Below are 20,206 nucleotides of genomic sequence, written 5' to 3' on the forward strand. Positions count from 1 at the left end.
GAGCATAAATTAAAAACAATTGAATTTTTCCACATTATTTATTTTGCATAATTTTTGTTACATTTAAAATCAAAGAGTACATTACAAAATTGAATAAAATATCACCCAACAGACAAAAAGACGGCTTTTATGTACCGTACCCTAGGAGACAAATATTGTGGTCTCAAGAGGAGAGCAAATGCTCACGAGCATGCTCATCTAGTATATTTAAGGGAAACTAGCTCACGAAAGCATATTCTTTGCTTCCATTTTGGTATCATGAAAGGATTATTGTTGCCTGTTAGGGATGACTAATAAAATATAAATGTTATTTGAATAAGAATGACGGTTGACATAATTAAAAATTGAAATTATTAGAAAATATATCCAAAAAAGGCAAATAAAATGATGTATTAGCTATAAATATGACAAATGACACCAAAATGCCATTAATCACTCATCTAGCTAGACATTAAACTAGTCCACTGTTGTCATAATTTTTTTTGTGGCACGTCACACCTTGGTGATCAACGTCATGCGCTTTATGACATTCCCAAAGTGTCCCGCGTCACAAAATTTAAACAACACTGAACTAGACTAATCATTAAGGATGCTGACAAGGGATTCATGCAATTGGACACTGTTCCCTTTTTTTCTTTAACTTTAATGCATCATTTTCCTTCTCAAGCTCCACTTTTCTGCGTATTTCTGCATCACGTTGCTGTTCCAATTTAAGGACATTGATGCGTTCCCTCTCAACTTTAAGCCTGACCTCAGCATTCTCCTTATCTTGTAGGAATTTATGGAATTCCATTTCTTTTGTCAATTTTAGAACCTCAAGCTCACGGAGCTTATCAGCAGCAATAGCTGCACGTTCACGTGCCTGATTTGCAGCATCAATTTCCCTTTGTCGTTCATATCTTTCACGTTCTAAATTCCTGTCGGCAGTCATTCTTTCCATTTCGAGTGCTTTTTCAGCATTTAAATTGGTATTTTCATTCTGTAGTTTGAGTTTGGCCATTTCCTGCTCGGCCATGTAACGTTCATGCTCAATTTGCTTCTCATATTTGAATTTTTCCATCTCAAATTCCTTTTCGGCTGCAATTTTCTTCTGTTCTGCTTCCCATTTAATCTGTGCTATTTCAATTTCCTTCGTGTATTTTGCCTTTTCCAGTTCCATGCCTGCCTTCATTCTTTCCATTTCCATAAGACGTTGTGATGCCTTTATCTCACTTTCGATTAGTTCACGTTCAGCCTTTTGCTTCTCTTCCAGTGCCAATCGTGTCTTTTCAAGTTCCTCGGCTACCTTCTTCATGCTGTCTTCTGTATACTTACTCCATTCAGCATACAACTCGTCAATTTCAGTTTCCAGCATTTTCTTGAACTTGGCATCGTGACTGGCATTTCCCATCTTTTTTGACTCGCTGTACATCAACAGTGCCTTGTTGCGACTCAATTCGTGTAAGGCTTTAATCTGTTTTTCACTTTCAAGGATGTCATGATTCTTAAAAACTGTTTCCTTATAACAATCCATGCATTCAGCATAAAGCAATGACATTTGCTTCTCAACGGTCGCGTCGAAGATGGTTTGAGCTTGTGGAAGTCTCTCTGTCTGGAACAGCTTAAAGTATTGCACAATAACATCACAAAAGTCAGCACCTTTGATGCTACATCCATTAAATTTTTTAAGAACCAGACGATCTGGACTCAAAAGACGCTCAATCAAGGCACGAATGTGAATTTTAAAGTCCTCGTCCATTATTTTATGACTTCCATCGTATACCTCACCATTTAGTTTCTTGGCTCCTGTCACAAATGTACCTAGAACATAATTTAGTGTTATTATCCAATTTGACAGTCATTAAACCTAGTCTTACCTGGGAATGGCAGCAAAAAGCAACTCAATTCCTCAAATGAGGAATGAATGAATTCGCGGACCGACTTAAGTTCTTCTGTTTGATCTCTACTGATTTCCAGAAAGTTCATTAGATATTTTCGTCCACCGTCAATTCCGTAAGCATAGTTGTAAGGATTTTGCTACACCATTTAATAGAAAATATCAAAATTAGGACCGGCTTTTTAGGGTTTTTTATCCTCAAGGTGATGAAAGGATTTTTGCAAAAAATCGGGACATTTTGAGGTTTTGTCGAGACACAGCAGCAAGGGAGAAAAGTACAGGACTGTCCCCGCAAAAATACAACAGATGGCCGTCCTTGTGGTCCCAAATACCCCTCAGAATACGCTCCTGTCTTATGCCCATGACAAAGTGAAAATAAAAGTCAACACAATAGTAGTGATCTAGGGGAAAATTGGACTAAGATAATGAGCTATACTGTCATCGAAGCTATTTGATTTAGCGCTAAGACGCGTCTTTAGATGAGCTAATTTAGGACTTGATGATTATCACAAAATCTACACAACCGATTGATTTTGTCCATCTACTGAGCCATTGCAATACATTAAGGAAAGGAAGTCCCAACCCATTTCAAATCATAAATCCATAATTTAGCAAAAGGAAAACCCTAACAGACGCAGATCATGCTTTAATGGTACAAAAATAGCACTATGGTCCCTAAAAAAGGTATCATTGCCTAGTAGGGATTTGAGATGAAATTTTGAAGTTGACTTGAATTTTGTATCGAGCCAAGCAGACTCAAGTCGACTTTTCCATGGAGAATTATGAAAAATCATACAAAATTCAAGTCGATTTCGAGCTCTAGTCTTAACTATAAAGACTGACTTACCCAATCTCTGATCAAGAACATCAAATTCTGGAAGCATTTTCCAGCAAGTCCTTGGTTGTTGGATGCAGCATACTTGGCAAACTCAGTAGCAAATTGTAGATATTGTAGTTGATCTTCCTGAATCAAACCTGACAGGTTAAGGACTTGAATTGATGATATTAATGTGCCGAGTGCAAAAATCTTGGAATTCTCCATTGGCGACGTCTGATTGTCGAAGAGTCCTTGAGTATCCATAACGACGATGGCGACTTTTTCACCAGTTCGTTCCATTGTATGTAGGAAGACGTCATTCCACATGACAATACCAGTTGTATCACGATCAGTTCCAGAACGCCATGAGAATCCTGAAAGTGGTTCATTTTCATCACCAAGCCAATCAGTTGGATTTGATAGAGAATTTTTAGGATTGTTAATTGATGGATACTAAAAGAATTTGAATAAATTTGAAATCAGAGAGTGAGTGAGTGAGAGAGAGAGAGAACTCACATGAGCATATAAATAGCGCAGACAATAATCCAAGAAGAAACTTTTGCCTTTCCTATAAGCACCGATGATGGAAAATGCAACAATTTTGCGATTTTTTACATCAGCATGTAGGAACATTTTTTTAAAGGTTCATCGTTGATAAAAACTTTATTATCTTTAGTAAATCCGAGTACATTTTCAGAATTTCCATGTGCATGTTGATGACTTGCCATTTTTTCTTCTTATTATTCTAATAATACAAAAATAATTACTTAATTTAATGACATTTCACATAACTTTCAATACACGACCACATCCATCCATCCACATAACATTAATACAAATAACATTTCATTCAAGATAACAAATATATAAAAAAATAACCAAAAAACATTGTTATACACTTCATTATTCATCAATTTCATAACTATTACATAGGATATACTCATAAATGACACCAAATTATGAACAGAACAGCTAAGTCACATCATATTTGAATATATTTAGACACTCCGAGTGTGGATCTATGTAGGAATATCTTGTTATACAAAATAATTTATGGATTAACTTGGGGATAGTTCAATTGTTATGCAAAGAGCAAGGCTAATGGTATTTTAACAAGTGAGGGTTCACCAGACCTCCTGCGTTAACTCAGACCTTAAATTACTGTCTATGGCCTACAAAAGAAAGAATCTAAGCCGCATGTCCCATAAATATGATTCGAAAAAGCACAATTAAACAATTGTCCATGCCATGTATAGATTTTACTATTGCAGGATTAATATTTCAATTATCAGATACCAGAAAATGAAATCCTTAAGCTAATAAGCCGCTGTGACTAATTAAAAATGAAATTATTAACCAAAAAAAATTACTCACATTTTTTCAGCAATGTATTCACTGTGATCCTCACACTTTAGCACTTGTAGACTTACTGATGAAAAATTTAATCAGTTTTGCTCATTTTATATACTCTTCTTTTCGTTTTACAGTTATCTACTCACGTACTTTAGTACAATATAACAATTTATAACTTAATGTTATACACAGAGTACTAAAGCTATTAATGATGACTATTTGGATGTCCATCTACCTAAACTAAATAAGCTAAAAAGATATTGAAGCAGTTAAGTGTTCTGAAAGGATTAGTCCACTGAAAATGATTCCAGAGCTCGAAATCAAATTGAATTCATATAAAATTGAAGTTTACATCGAGGCCAGTCAAAAATTAATGTAAAATTTCTATTGAGTTATCGACTTCTTGGCAAAAATAAAGCAGATGGCTGCCCAAAAAATTGATGATTATTTTCATTAATCTTCCTTTTCGCATTATCAATGAATTCACATGTGTGAGGCAAGACAACTAAAAAACGTAATATATAAAGCAAGTGTATCAGATTAAATTTCGAATCAGTTGTGTTACAAGTGCTAAAGTGTGAGGATCACAGTGAATACATTGTTGAAAAAATGTGAGTAATTTTTTTTTTGGGTATAATTACATTTTAACTAGTCACAGTGACTTATTAGCTTAAGGATTTCATTTTCTGTTGCATAATTATTATAATATATCCAGCAATCATGGGTGCAATAAGTATACATAACAATTGAACGATCCCCAAGTTAATCCATAAATTATTTTGTATAACAAGATATTCCTGCATAGATCAATATGCCTAGTGCCTGAATATATTCAAATATGATATGACTTGGCTATTCTGTTCATAATTTGGTGTCATTTATGAGTATATCCTATGTAATAGTTATGAAATTGATGAATAATGAAGTGTATAACAATGTTTTTTGGTTATTTTTTTATATATTTGTTATCTTGAATGAAATGTTATTTGTATTAATGTTATGTGGATGGATGGATGTGGTCGTGTATTGAAAGTTATGTGAAATGTCATTAAATTAAGTAATTATTTTTGTATTATTAGAATAATAAGAAGAAAAAATGGCAAGTCATCAACATGCACATGGAAATTCTGAAAATGTACTCGGATTTACTAAAGATAATAAAGTTTTTATCAACGATGAACCTTTAAAAAACATGTTCCTACATGCTGATGTAAAAAATCGCAAAATTGTTGCATTTTCCATCATCGGTGCTTATAGGAAAGGCAAAAGTTTCTTCTTGGATTATTGTCTGCGCTATTTATATGCTCATGTGAGTTCTCTCTCTCTCTCACTCACTCACTCTCTGATTTAAAATTTATTCAAATTCTTTTAGTATCCATCAATTAACAATCCTAAAAATTCTCTATCAAATCCAACTGATTGGCTTGGTGATGAAAATGAACCACTTTCAGGATTCTCATGGCGTTCTGGAACTGATCGTGTTACAACTGGTATTGTCATCTGGAATGATGTCTTCTTACATAAAGATGAAGCTACAGGAAATGAAATTGCTATTATTGTAGTAGACACACATGGTCTTTTTGATAATGTAACAAGTTCTATGGACAATTCAAGGATTTTTACTCTTGACATTTTAATATCATCAATTCAAGTCTTTAATTTGTCAGGTGTCATTCAGGATGATCATTTACAATTCTTACAATCTGCTATAGAATGTGCCAAATTTGCTTCCAAAATGGACATCAAAAAGGATGCGAAATGCTTCCAGAATTTGGTATTCCTTATCAGAGATTGGGTAAGTATATTATGGAAATATCCAGTCTATCCACCCCGTCCACCCTTCCTAAATACACATCTGATTCCATTCATTTTAGACTAATACAGAAGAATTTTACTATGGCATTGATGGTGGCCGAAAATATTTGAATCATTTTATCGGCCAGTCAGGCAACCAGAAGGTTGAATTGGCATACATTTGTGAATCCATACTTGATTCATATGATAATGTTAGCTGCGCATTACTTCCACATCCAGGTTTGTAGATATATGCAAGCTTGACATGGACATAAGTTAGTCATAAAGCCCTAAATATTTATCATTTTTTAGGAAAATCAGTTGCAACAGGAACTAAAGGATACAACGGAAGTTGGAAAAAAATCGATGAAGATTTCAAAGAGGAACTTGACAAGTTGGTCGACCATCTCTTAAAACCTGAGAATTTAGCCGTTAAAAAAGTTAACGGAAGTGCTCTAAATGGAAGTGAATTTTATGAATATGTAAATGGACAATTAAGAGTTTTCGAGAAAGACGAGCTCCTGCAGTCACAAAGTGTCCTGCAATCGATGACAATGAAGGAAATGGAGATACTGTTGAGTGCATGCATCGAGCATTATAAGCAGGTTGGGAATGAACATCGTAAGAATATTCAAAATGAATGCGAGATTCCGTTAATCCATGAAAAGTCAAAAGAAGCAGCAATGACAATGTACAACGAGGCACAAAAAATGGGAAGTTCTGGTGAGCATGAGAATTACAGGAAGGTCCTTGACAGGAAAATTGAGGAAATTTTCAAGGATTTAATGCAGCAACTTGAAAATGAGAAGCGACGATTGAAAGAAGAAAAGGAAAAGCTTGAAAAGGAAATGGAAGAAAAGCAGAGAAAAGAGGTTGAAAGGATACAAAAAGAGAAAGAAGCAGCAGAAGAACAGCTGGAAAAAGTCAAGCAAGAATCAGCCAAAGCACTGGAACTGGAAAATCAAAAGAAGGAACAGGAATTAGCCGAATTAGTTGAAAAATCAAAGCAGGAACGCGAAGAAATTGAAAAACTTAAAGAGATTGCAAGGCAGGCAGCTGATGATCAAATCAAGGCTTTTCACGATAAAATCGAAGAAACCAGGAAGCTAGTTGAACAAAGACAAAGAGAACAAAACAGTTCGGAACAGTCAACTAAGGATCAGCATTCAAGTAAGTCATTTTTGGCGGTTTCTGTCTGCTTCTGTCTGTTTATGTCTAACCAAATCACTTAGTTCTTACAGATGCAGATAATATGTCTGATGTATTGAAAGAAAATGAAGAACCGACGACTAATATCATCAACAATCTTCCAATACCACAAAATGCAGACATTAAGCTTAAATCAGAAAATGAAAGCTCAAAGGAAAACGATTCACAGATGCAGATCATCGTTGCTGAAGACAATGTCATTATGATCGAGGAATCTAAATCGGATACATCGAGATCTGATGATATTGCAGATTTAGACTGTTCTAAAAAAGGACAAGAATCGATCGCAAAAGAATTTGAACAATTTATGAATAAAATTAGAAATACTTTTGATTCTAGTAAAGAACAAAGTAAATCCAATCCGAGATCAGGTAATTGCCATTTTTTTTAAAACTATCGTTCCAAATAGTACAAATCAGTTAATCTATCTAAACTCCGGTGTGATTCTCGGTCTGTGGGTATCTCGGCCTGTGAGTTGGATTTATTGTCAATTAACCGATCTGTACTATTTGGTCTGTCATGTCAGAAGCTATAATCACAAATCTTTGTATTTTTAAAAGTAGGCTCTAAATTCTTAGCAAGTGAACCTCCTCAAACTATCATTAATATTGACCAAACAACATCTGAGTTTGTTAATCTACATGAAACGATTGATAAAGTCAGCGATAAAATCTCAAAGCACAATTTGAATAACGAAGCCAGTTTTTGTTATTTTGATCGCCAACCTGGAGCATCAACTAGCACTGATCATATGCTCTACACTGGATCATCATTAGAAGAGGCCGAATTAGCTGATACATCTTTAAATTCTGATAGAAGACATCAACAAGATCACCATTTGGATAACACAACAATGATTATGAATCAGAGTAAGTATTTTACATCTGTCGAAGGGGGAGGGTGGATGTTGGGTCTTGAAATTTATTCATTTTGTATTCATCTACAGATGCGCCAATCAAGCTTATCACATTTTCCGAGCAGAACGAATCTGTGATTTATACTGAACAACTTATCAATATATTTGGTCACGAGACAGTAAAAAATCGCAAAATTGTGGCTGTGCTGATTACTGGAGATGAGGGTGAAGATAAAATTAGAACACTGAACAGCTGCTTGGACTTCTTGTATAGAAATGTAAGTACAAATACCATTAAACATCCAGGAACTGTCAATTTCTAAATTTGTATCATTTCAGTATCCATCATTGTACCAGAAAAATGTAAATAGACACAAATATGTCCAGTCTTCAACTCCTACTTCTGGTACAGCATCTCTGGAAATGTGGAATGATGTGTTCCTTCACACATCCGAAGACAATGATGAAATTGCTATAGTTGTAATGAACATTCTTGGATTGTTTGGTAAAGTCGTTAACAAATTTCATCCAATTTATTGTTTGAAATTGTTCCAACTTGCATCAATAATATCATCGATGCAATTCATAAATTTAAATGATTTTAACACAGAAAATAGATGGACATACTTAAATGTTGCAAGTATATTAAAACTAGGTTTTGGGTTCAAAAGTAAAGGAATTAATGAAAATTTGAAAGATTCCATAATAATTATGAAATATTGGGTAAGATTATTGGTTAATTTTGTGCAAATTATTTGCGGTCTAAGACAGTAAAAACTTACTAAATCGTTAATCTTTACAGAATAAAAAATTTTGCGTAAAAGTAGACATATACAAGTTATGGAAGAATATGCTTCTTCCACATATTAGTAAGTAATTTAAAATTATATTTTTTAATATCAAAAAATTTATAATTTTTATCCATTTCAGATCAAACAGTTTTTGTAGAGTTTAATGAGACATCAGAACAGATGATTTTACCATATCTGCATCCTGACAAGTTAATCACGAAAGAAGTCAATGGACTAAAATTAACAGGATCCGAATTTAAACAGATGATTGTATTTTATCATGAAAAGTTTCAAAAATCTTCCATGCCATCAGTAAAAGATATCCATTCAATTATAATGTCATGCCAAAATGAAATTTACCTCAAAAGATGCATCGACTGTTACAATGACTTTATGGTCAAAAATCAAGTTGTTATTAAAAGCAAAGAGTATACTGAAGAACTGCATAAAATTGCAATGCAGAACGCAATGAACATGCTTGATGATTTCAATAATAAGCTTGGCGAGTTCAAAAGTGACAGAGATGTCATTTTACCGAAATTGGAAGCATTACTTAACAATATATTTGAAGCAAATCAAAAATAATAGGGTTCAGAAGTTAGGCGCTCATCGTCGCATAATGAGCGCTTATGAACAAAAATTATTCGCACATTTTTTCAAGTATTCATGAAAAAATATTTTAACGGTAATCTTTTTTAAATTATTTAAATTTAAAACTTTTAAAATGTTTTTTTTTTTTTTGTTTCAATCCCAGGTGCATAATTATGCACAAATAAGCGCTTATAAGCATTTATTTTTAGGTGCATATTATGCGCATAAATTTTTTTTTAATTCCTAGAATAAAGTATTAAATTATAATTCAATATAAGATTGTTTTCTTATTACGTATCCTTACAGCCAAGGAGTTCTTTTTCATCAGAATTGATATGGATTGTATTTGAAAAAGGCATTGCCATTGCAAGATTTTGCCTTTTTCAAAGTCAAAAGCAAGATATCAATACTGGTGTTCATGGTGCAAAAAGACTACACTCAGCACTATTAATTCCGTTCTGAAGTCTTCATCCATTCTAGCATGTCTACCGTCGTATTTAGTGTTTTTATGCTTTTTGACGCCATTTACGATGTTGCCTAAATTGCAACATCGAGTGTTGAGTATTATTTAGCCTATCGCTGACTTCCGCTTGCCAATTACTAATACCAAATGACCATGAATCAGAGAAATCAAAGAATTGTTTTAAATTTTTCCACATTATTTATTTTGCATAATTTTTGTTACATTTAAAATCAAAGAGTCACACCTTGGTGATCAAGATTACGCGCTTTATGGCATCCCCAAATTGTCTCGCGTCACAAAAATTAAAGAACACTGAACTAGACTAATCATTAAGGATGCTGACAAGGGATTCATGCAATAGGACACTGTTCCCTTTTTTTCTTTAACTTTAATGCATCATTTTCCTTCTCAAGCTCCACTTTTCTTCGTATTTCTGCATCACGTTGCTGTTCCAATTTAAGGACATTGATGCGTTCCCTCTCAACTTTAAGCCTGACCTCAGCATTCTCCTTATCTTGCAGGAATTTATGGAATTCCATTTCTTTTGTCAATTTTAAAACCTCAAGCTCACGTAGCTTATCAGCAGCAATAGCTGCACGTTCACGTGCCTGATTTGCAGCATCAATTTCCCTTTGTCGTTCATATCTTTCACGTTCTAAATTCCTTTCTGCAGTCATTCTTTCCATTTCGAGTACTTTTTCAGCATTTAAATTGGTATTGTCATTCTGTAGTTTGAGTTTGGCCATTTCCTGCTCGGCCATGTAACGTTCATGCTCAATTTGCTTCTCATATTTGAATTTTTCCATCTCAAATTCCTTTTCGGCTGCAATTTTCTTCTGTTCTGCTTCCCATTTAATCTGTGCTATTTCAATTTCCTTCGTGTATTTTGCCTTTTCAAGTTCCATGCCTGCCTTCATCCTTTCCATTTCCATAAGACGTTGTGATGCCTTTATCTCACTTTCGATTAGTTCACGTTCAGCCTTTTGCTTCTCTTCCAGTGCCAATCGTGTCTTCTCGACTTCCTCTGCGACCTTCTTCATGCTTTCTTCTGTATACTTACTCCATTCAGCATACAACTCGTCAATTTCAGTTTCCAGCATTTTCTTGAATTTGGCATAATGACTGGCATTTCCCATCTTTTTTGACTCGCTGTACATCAGCAGTGCCTTATTGCGACTCAATTCGTGCAGCATTTTAATCTGTTTTTCACTTTCAAGGATGTCAAGATTCTTAAAAACTGTTTCCTTGTAGCAATCCATGCATTCAGCATGAAGCAATGACATTTGCTTCTCAACGGTCGCATCGAAGATGGTCTGAGCTTGTGGAAGTCTCTCTGTCTGGAACAGCTTGAAGTATTGCACAATAACATCACAAAAGTCAGCACCTTTTATGCTACATCCGTTGAATTTCTTAAGAACAAGACGATCTGGACTCAAAAGACGCTCAATTAAGGCACGAATGTGAATTTTAAAGTCTTCGTCCATTATTTTATGACTTCCATCGTAAACCTCACCATTTAGTTTCTTAGCTCCTGTCACAAATGTACCTAGAACATAATTTATTGTCATTATCCAATTTGACAGTCATTAAACCTAGTCTTACCTGGGAATGGCAGCAAAAAGCAACTCAATTCCTCAAATGAGGTATGAATGAATTCGCGGACCGACTTAAGTTCCTCTGTTTGATCTCTACTGATTTCCAGAAAGTTCATAAGATATTTTCGTCCACCGTCAATTCCGTAAGCATAGTTGTAAGGATTTTGCTACACCATTTAATAGAAAATGTCAAAATTAGGACTGGCTTTTTAGGGTTTTTTGATCTTTAAGGTGACCTAAGGATTTTCGCAAAAAAATCGAGACATTCTGAGGCTTTGTCGGGGCTCAGCAGTAATGGAGAAAAGTACAGGACTGTCCCCACAAAAATACAGCAGATGGCCGTCCTAGTGATCTTAAATACCCCTCAGAATACGCTCCTTTCTTATATGCATGACATCCCAACCCTTAATCCACAATTTAGCAAAAGGTAAACCCTAACATACGCAGAGCATGCTTTTATGGTATAGAAAGACCACTAAGGTACCTAAAAGCGGCACCTTTACCTGTTAAAAAACTAATATCGGACTTTGAGTAAATCAAGACACGAAGAAAGCTCTCATGGTGAAAGTATAAACTAGTCAAGGTGTTTACCAGACCTAGAAGTCGACTTGAATTTTGGATCGAGTCGAGTCGACTCAATTCGACTTTTCCATGGAGAATTATGAAAAATCATACAAAATTCAAGTCGACTTTGAACTCTAATATAAACTATAAAGGCTGACTTACCCAATCTCTGATCAAGAACATCAAATTCTGGAAGCATTTTCCAGCAAGTCCTTGGTTGTTGGATGCAGCATACTTGGCAAACTCAGTAGCAAATTGTAGATATTGTAGCTGATCTTCCTGAATCAAACCAGACAAGTTCAAGACTTGAATTGATGATATTAATGTTCCAAGTGCGAAAATCTTGGAATTCTCCATCGGTGACGTTTGGTTGTCGAAGAGTCCTTGGGTGTCCATGACGACGATGGCGACTTTTTCACCAGTTCTTTCTATTGTATGTAGGAAGACATCATTCCAGATGACAATACCAGTTGTATCACGATCAGTTCCAGAACGCCATGAGAATCCTGAAAGTGGTTCATTTTCATCACCAAGCCAATCAGTTGGATTTGATAGAGAATTTTAGGATTGTTAATTGATGGATACTAAAAGAATTTGAATAAATTTGGAATCAGAGAGAGAGTGAGTGAGAGAGAGAGAGAGAGAGAGAGAGAACTCACATGAGCATATAAATAGCGCAGACAATAATCCAAGAAGAAACTTTTGCCTTTCCTATAAGCACCGATGATGGAAAATGCAACAATTTTGCGATTTTTTACATCAGCATGTAGGAACATTTTTTTAAAGGTTCATCGTTGATAAAAACTTTATTATCTTTAGTAAATCCGAGTACATTTTCAGAATTTCCATGTGCATGTTGATGACTTGCCATTTTTTCTTCTTATTATTCTAATAATACAAAAATAATTACTTAATTTAATGACATTTCACATAACTTTCAATACACGACCACATCCATCCATCCACATAACATTAATACAAATAACATTTCATTCAAGATAACAAATATATAAAAAAATAACCAAAAAACATTGTTATACACTTCATTATTCATCAATTTCATAACTATTACATAGGATATACTCATAAATGACACCAAATTATGAACAGAAAAGCTAAGTCATATCATATTTGAATATATTCAGGCACTCAGCATCACGATCTATGTAGGAATATCTTGTTATACAAATTAAGTTATGAATTAACTTGGGGATCGTTCAATTGTTATGTATACTTAATGCACCCATGGTTGCCGGATATATTATAATACGTATGCTCCAAAAATTGAAATCCTTAAGCTATTAAGTCACTATGACGCAATTAAAATTTATATATTCCAGGAAAAAAATTACTCACATTTTTTCACCAATATTTTCACTATGATCCTCACACTTTAGCACTTGTAGAACAACTTATGACAAATTTAATCAGTTTTGCTCGTTTTATATACTTTTCTTTTCGTTTTACAGTTATCTACTCACGTACTTTAGTACAATATAACAATTTATAACTTAATGTTATACACAGAGTACTAAAGCTATTAATGATGAATATTTGGATGACCATCTGCTTAGTTTGATAAGGTAAAGGAACAATTTAAGTATTTTAAAAGGACTAATCCACTGAAAATGATTCCAGAGCTCGAAATCAACTCGAATGAATAATTTTGAAATTTACTTCGAGGTCAGTCTTGTGTTTAGTGAGTCAAAAACGAATGTAAAAATTTAAAAATTTTTATGAAGTCTTGGCAATAACAAAGCAGATGGTTGCCCTTAAAAATTGATTATTTTCAATAATCCTTCTTTTCGCATTATCAATGAATTCACATGTGTGAAGCAAGACTACTAAAATAACGAAATATATAAAGCAAGTGTATCTGATTAATTTTTGAATCAGTTGTTCTACAAGTGCTAAAGTGTGAGGATCACAGTGAATACATTGCTGACAAATGTGAGTAATTTTTTTGGGGAATAATTAAATTTTATTGAGTCACAGTGGCTTATTAGCTTAAGGATTTCATTTTTTGGTCCCTAATAATTCCAATATAATTCCTGCAATAGTAAAATTTGATGCACGGCATAGAAAATTGTTTAATTATCCCTTTTTTTAGTCATATACACGATAAACGCGGCTTAGATCCTTCTTTTTGTAGGTCATATAAAGTAATTTAAGGTCTGAGTATGAGCAGGAGGTCTGGTGAACCCACACATGTTGAGCTATTATTAGCATTGTACTGCATATAAATCACAGACTCCCATTTGTTCTTAAAAAGCTAACATAACAAGTTATTCCTAACACAATCCTCAACTTACTTTGTATAACAAGATATTCCTACATAGATCATGATGCTTAGTGTCTGAATATATTCAAATATGATATGAGTTAGCTGTTCTGTTCATAATTTGGTGTCATTTATGAGTATATCCTATGTAATAGTTATGAAATTGATGAATAATGAAGTGTATAACAATGTTTTTTGGTTATTTTTTTATATATTTGTTATCTTGAATGAAATGTTATTTGTATTAATGTTATGTGGATGGATGGATGTGGTCGTGTATTGAAAGTTATGTGAAATGTCATTAAATTAAGTAATTATTTTTGTATTATTAGAATAATAAGAAGAAAAAATGGCAAGTCATCAACATGCACATGGAAATTCTGAAAATGTACTCGGATTTACTAAAGATAATAAAGTTTTTATCAACGATGAACCTTTAAAAAAATGTTCCTACATGCTGATGTAAAAAATCGCAAAATTGTTGCATTTTCCATCATCGGTGCTTATAGGAAAGGCAAAAGTTTCTTCTTGGATTATTGTCTGCGCTATTTATATGCTCATGTGAGTTCTCTCTCTCACTCACTCACTCACTCTCTGATTCCAAATTTATTCAAATTCTTTTAGTATCCATCAATTAACAATCCTAAAAATTCTCTATCAAATCCAACTGATTGGCTTGGTGATGAAAATGAACCACTTTCAGGATTCTCATGGCGTTCTGGAACTGATCGTGATACAACTGGTATTGTCATCTGGAATGATGTCTTCTTACATGAAGATGAAGCTACAGGAAATGAAATTGCTATTATTGTAGTAGACACACATGGTCTTTTTGATAATGTAACAAGTTCTATGGACAATTCAAGGATTTTTACTCTTGACATTTTAATATCATCAATTCAAGTCTTTAATTTGTCAGGTGTCATTCAGGATGATCATTTACAATTCTTACAATCTGCTATAGAATGTGCCAAATTTGCTTCTAAAATGGACATCAATAAGGATGCGAAATATTTCCAGAATTTGGTATTCCTTATCAGAGATTGGGTAAGTATATCATGATAATATGCAGCCTATCCATCCCTCCTAAATACACATCTGATTCTATTTATATTGATGTATTTTAGACTAATACAGAAGAATTTTATTATGGCATTGATGGTGGCCGGAAATATTTGGATCATTTTATCGGCCAGTCAGGCAACCAGAAGGTAGAATTGGCATACCTTTGTGAATCCATACTTAATTCATATGATGATGTTAGTTGTGCATTACTTCCACATCCAGGTATGTATTTGTTAACTTCCACGCTTGGTCTGTTGTCGGTTTCTTAGCCTATCCAACGGTTTATATTAGGATTGGGTAGAGTAACTTAGGATATTCCGCAAGATTATTCAAATCCTCCGTATGGATACTCGTCTTAACCCTGAATAATCCAACGGAATATCCTAGGTTACTCTATCCTATCCTAGGCCCTCTTGGGCTGAAGCTAGAGTAGGGTAGACGATGTATACTATAATAGCAATGTCTATCTGTATATAGTCTGTGTAGTGTTAGGAAGGATATCCCGGATAGGTTAAATACCTAAATATTTTATATATTTTAGGAAAAGTAGTTGCAACAGGAACTAGAGGATATAACGGAAGTTGGAAAAAAATCGATGAAGATTTCACAGAGGAACTTGACAAGTTGGTCGATCATCTCTTAAAACCTGAGAATTTAGCCGTTAAAAAGGTTAACGGAAGTGGCCTAAATGGAGATGAATTCTATGAATATGTAAATAGCCAATTAAGTGTTTTTGAGAAAGACGAGCTGCTGCAGTCACAAAGTGTCCTACAATCTATGACAATGAAGGAAATGGAGATACTGTTAAGTGCATGCATCGAGCATTATAAGCAGGTTGGAAATGAGCATCGTAAGAATATTCAAAATGAGTGCGAGATTCCGTTAATCCATGAAAAATCAAAAGAATCAGCAATGCAAATGTACAACGAGGCTCAAAAAATGGGAAGTGCTGGTGAGCATGAGAATTACAGGAAGGTCCTTGACAGGAAAATTGAGGAAATTTTCAAGGATTTAATTCAGCAACATGAAAAGGAGAAGCGTCGATTGAAGGAAGAAAAGGAAAAGCTTGAAAAGGAAATGGAAGAAAAGCAAAGAAAAGAGCTTGAAAGGATACAAAAAGAGAAAGAAGCGGCAGAAGCACAGCTGGAAAAGGTCAAGCAAGAGTCAAAGAAGGCATTGGAACTGGAAAATCAAAAGAAGCAACAAGAACTAGACGAAATAACTCAAAAATTAAATGAGGAATGCGCAGAAATTGAAAAGCGTAAAGAACTTGCAAGGCAAACAGCTGACGATGAAATCAGGGCTCTACACGATAAAGTAGAGGAAACCAGGATTGAAGCTGAACGAAGACAAAGAGAACAAAAGAGTCCTGAACAGTCAACTCAGGATCAGCATTCGAGTAAGTCATTTCTATCTGTTACTGTATGTTTATGTCTAATTAAATCACTAATTTCTATAGATGCAGATAATGTATCCAATGTATTGAAAGAAAATGAAGAACCAGCGTCTAATATTATCAGCAATCCAACAAGATCACAAAGCGATGACATTAAGCTTGAATCAGAAAACGACACCAAAAAGGAAATCAATTCACAGATGCAAACTATTGTTGCCGAAGACAATGTCATTAAGATCGAGGAATCTAAACCGGATACACCAAGATCTGATGACATTGCAGATTTAGATATCGCTAAAAATGAACAGGGGTCAACCACACAAGAGAGTCAAACTACACCTGAAATATCAAACCTTGTTCTTAAAGAATATGATCCATATTACAATATAGCTAGAAATACGTTTGATTCCAGTAAAGAATCGTCAACCATTGACATCGAACAATCAGAATTTAAACAAAGTCAATTCAATCCGAGATCAGGTAATTGCCATTATTTTTAAATATTATTGTCCAGAGTAGCACAAATCAGTTATTCGGCTGTAGATCCAACTAGAGTTGGCAGGAGTTTGGGAGTCAGTACTCTAAAATTCCACATTGGAGTCCTGCCAACTCTGGTTCCAACCCACAGGCCGAAATACGAGAGTCACATCAGCCTTGTGCTGGATTTTAGATCGATTAATCAATTTGTACTATTCAGTATGTCTTTTTAGAAGCAAAAATCACAAATTTTTGTATTTTTTACAGAAGAGTCCAAATTCTTAGCAAGAGAACCTACTCAAACTGTGATTGATATTGAACAAATAACATCTGAGATTGTTAAACTACAAGAAAAGATTGATAAAGTCAACGATGAAATGTCAAAGGAGATTAGGAATGAGGAAGTCAATTTCGATCATGATTATTGCCAACCTGGAGCATCAACTAGCACTGATCATAAGGATGACAGTGATTCGTCATGGGAAAAAGTGGAATTTCCTGATACATCTTCAAATTCTAAGAGAAATAATCGACAAGATCGCAATTTAGATGGAACAGCAACAAACAAAGACCAGCGAAGGATGGAAGAAGAATGGAAGTTGGTTCTAGAAGGGCCACCAATCATCAAGCTCATCACATATTCCGAACAGAATGATTTTGTGATTAATGCTGAACAACTTACCAAGATATTTGGTCACGAGACAGTAAAAAATCGCAAAATTGTTGCTGTGCTGATTACTGGAGATGATAGTGAAGATAAAATTAAGACACTGAACATCTGCTTGGACTATTTGTATGGAAAAGTAAGTACAACTACTGTTAAGGTACCGTTCGCTAATTACGTTCCGGATCTATGGAATTCTCGGAATTCCGCCACCCCTATTACTGACTGTAATATGCGAACGGTCCCTAAACATCCAGGAACTGTCAATTTTCAAATTTTCTATCATTTTAGTACCAATCATTGTACCAAAAAAATCAAAATAGACGCAAATATGTCCAATCTTCAACACTTACTTCTGGGTCAGCATCTCTGGAAATGTGGAATGATGTGTTCCTGCACACATCCAAAGACAATGGTGACATTGCTATAGTTCTAATGAACATTCAAGGATTGTTTGGCAATCATTTTTATAATTGTTTAAAAATTTACTTAATATCAACTTTAATGTCATCGGTTCAAGTCATAAATGTACCGGATATACTTACACAAGGTATAGAAATATACAGAAATGTAGTAAGCAGATTAAAACTTTGTAATGATTTTAAAAATAAAGGATTTACGTGCTGTCAAAGATTAGGATTTGCTTGGAACAGTTGGGTAAGTTGAAATTAGGAGCATATCCAGAAGGGTAAGGGACGTAGCCATTGAAGACAAGAGCCCCTCCTTTGATAATTGGTTGCTCGTCCCCCTACAAAAATTTTCTGGCTACGCCCCTGTCAGGGGTTGTCCACTTGATCTTGTGATGTACATAACTATGGATTAACATATGCTTTATATTTATCTATTCAGGATAGCTGGAGTATCGTAAATTTGTTACGAAAGATTTGGAACGCTTGGTTTCTTCCACGTATTAGTAAGTAATTTTCACCATATTTTGTCAATTTATCTGGTGGTGGAACAACTTGGTTCAGTATAGATACAGCACTGGGACGGTATAGAAGTACTCATAGTATGATAACATGGTATATCTGTCTTGTAACCCAGTTGTGCACCAATAGTGTACTGGATGGTATGATGTAGTAAGATACAGGTGCATGTACCACTGTACCAACATGTCATATCACTGTACAGTACCTTATCAGTGAAATATCATGCTTGAAGTCCGGATTAACCTCAATAATAAAGTTTAATTGCCTTCTTTTAAGGCCGGACTCAAAGTCCACAAGCTCATCTTTTTGAAAATCCGGAGACTGAACTCCACAAGTCCTGCAAACTCAGACTATACCTACATAATTGTCTTTTAATCTTTTTTAGATGGAACCGTATTTGCATACTTTAATAAGTCACCAGAACAGAAGATTCTACCATTTCTACATCCTGACAACTTGATCATTAAAAAGATTAATGGATTAATAGTAACTGGATTCATATTTATAACTGTGATTGTAAATTATCATGAAATGTTTCAACAATCTTTCATGCCAAATGCACGAGATGTAGTTCAAATGACATTGTCAACTCAAATTGATGTTATTATTGAAAGTGTCATCAAAAGTTACAATGACTACATGCTCGAAAATTCAGATGCTATTAAAAGCAAAGAGTATACTAAAGTGATGCACGAAATTGCAGTACAGAATGCAAAGAGCAAGCTAGAAGATAGGATTAAAGATACTAAGGAATTCAAAAGTGAAAAGGACGTTATTTTAGCAAAATTGGAATCAAAACTTGACGATGAATTTGCCAAAAATCAGGAAAATAAGAATAAGTGAATTAATTAGAATTTTAGATAGGGTGGTTCTGTATTACGTAGCACTGTTAAGGGTAAAGGGAGGGGTTAGGTGGGCCGTTCGATCGTTACGTAAAAGTTCGAGCATTACGTAACGCTAGTAATATTACGTAACGCTCATAATATTACGTAACGCTCGTAATATTACGTAATGCTCGTACCGAGGTTTTGAGCGTTACGTAACATACCGGGCGGTACGTAACATACCGAGCGATACGTAACATACCGAGCGGTACGTAACATACCGAGCGGTACGTAACATACCGAGCGTTACGTAACATACCGAGTGGTACGTAACATACCGAGCGGTACGTAATATACCGAGCGGTACGTAAAATACCGAGCGGTACGTAACATACCGAGCGGTACGTAACATACCGAGCGGTACGTAACATACCGAGCGGTACGTAATATACCGAACGGTACGTAACATACCGAGCAGTACGTAACATACCGAGCGGTACGTAACATACCGAGCGGTACGTAATATACCCAGCGGTACGTAACATTACGCAGCATTAAGAGCGTTACGTAATACATGAACTGCCCCCTATTTATATTATTAATAATCAATAAATCTATCATAATCCAATAAAATAAAGCTATTAAGCCTCTCTAAAACTCA

At 34.7% G+C, this 20,206-nt stretch overlaps 4 protein-coding genes and 1 long non-coding RNA gene across 7 annotated transcripts; 3 read left to right on the plus strand and 2 right to left on the minus strand.

Annotated features, from left to right (window-relative positions):
• Positions 1-19: 19 nt before the first annotated feature.
• Positions 20-4,120, minus strand: LOC139091366 (atlastin-like). Its single transcript, XM_070641415.1, has 5 exons — positions 4,068-4,120; positions 3,210-3,438; positions 2,724-3,146; positions 1,857-2,016; positions 20-1,800 (listed from the first exon to the last, which is right to left on the minus strand). The coding sequence occupies exons 2-5, from the start codon at positions 3,324-3,326 to the stop codon at positions 605-607; spliced, it is 1,896 nt and encodes a 631-aa protein (XP_070497516.1). The 5' UTR covers positions 3,327-3,438; positions 4,068-4,120; the 3' UTR covers positions 20-604.
• An 802-nt stretch (positions 4,121-4,922) lies between these two features.
• Positions 4,923-20,197, plus strand: LOC139091258 (uncharacterized). 3 transcript variants are annotated; one of them, XM_070641262.1, is made up of 10 exons: positions 4,923-5,355; positions 5,419-5,841; positions 15,318-15,477; positions 15,797-16,654; positions 16,715-17,131; positions 17,396-17,931; positions 18,084-18,342; positions 18,406-18,449; positions 18,642-18,705; positions 19,107-20,197. In XM_070641262.1, exons 1-10 carry the CDS (start codon positions 5,143-5,145, stop codon positions 19,562-19,564), a joined length of 3,432 nt encoding a protein of 1,143 aa, XP_070497363.1. In that variant the 5' UTR covers positions 4,923-5,142; the 3' UTR covers positions 19,565-20,197. The 3 variants fall into 3 exon arrangements, with proteins under 3 accessions (XP_070497363.1, XP_070497356.1, XP_070497371.1); XM_070641270.1 differs by lacking the exons at positions 4,923-5,355; positions 5,419-5,841 and adding exons at positions 13,713-13,859; positions 14,523-14,751; positions 14,815-15,237 and having other exon boundaries at positions 18,084-18,449; XM_070641255.1 differs by having other exon boundaries at positions 18,084-18,449.
• LOC139091584 (uncharacterized protein PF3D7_1120000-like) lies at positions 6,106-8,228 on the plus strand. Its single transcript, XM_070641731.1, has 5 exons — positions 6,106-6,115; positions 6,162-7,010; positions 7,082-7,420; positions 7,613-7,918; positions 7,996-8,228. The coding sequence occupies exons 1-5, from the start codon at positions 6,106-6,108 to the stop codon at positions 8,226-8,228; spliced, it is 1,737 nt and encodes a 578-aa protein (XP_070497832.1).
• LOC139091458 (uncharacterized) lies at positions 8,492-8,921 on the plus strand. The gene is made up of 3 exons (XR_011544513.1): positions 8,492-8,628; positions 8,708-8,774; positions 8,836-8,921. It is a non-coding gene; the product is annotated as an uncharacterized lncRNA (long non-coding RNA).
• Positions 9,926-13,378, minus strand: LOC139091388 (atlastin-1-like). Its single transcript, XM_070641455.1, has 5 exons — positions 13,266-13,378; positions 12,569-12,797; positions 12,072-12,493; positions 11,353-11,512; positions 9,926-11,296 (listed from the first exon to the last, which is right to left on the minus strand). Exons 3-5 carry the CDS (start codon positions 12,303-12,305, stop codon positions 10,101-10,103), a joined length of 1,590 nt encoding a protein of 529 aa, XP_070497556.1. The 5' UTR covers positions 12,306-12,493; positions 12,569-12,797; positions 13,266-13,378; the 3' UTR covers positions 9,926-10,100.
• Positions 20,198-20,206: the final 9 nt, after the last annotated feature.

Source organism: Chironomus tepperi, unplaced genomic scaffold (assembly GCF_022539635.2).
Source record: "Chironomus tepperi strain 1889 unplaced genomic scaffold, CSIRO-AGI_Ctep_v1 contig_13, whole genome shotgun sequence".
Lineage (NCBI taxonomy): Eukaryota > Metazoa > Arthropoda > Insecta > Diptera > Chironomidae > Chironomus > Chironomus tepperi.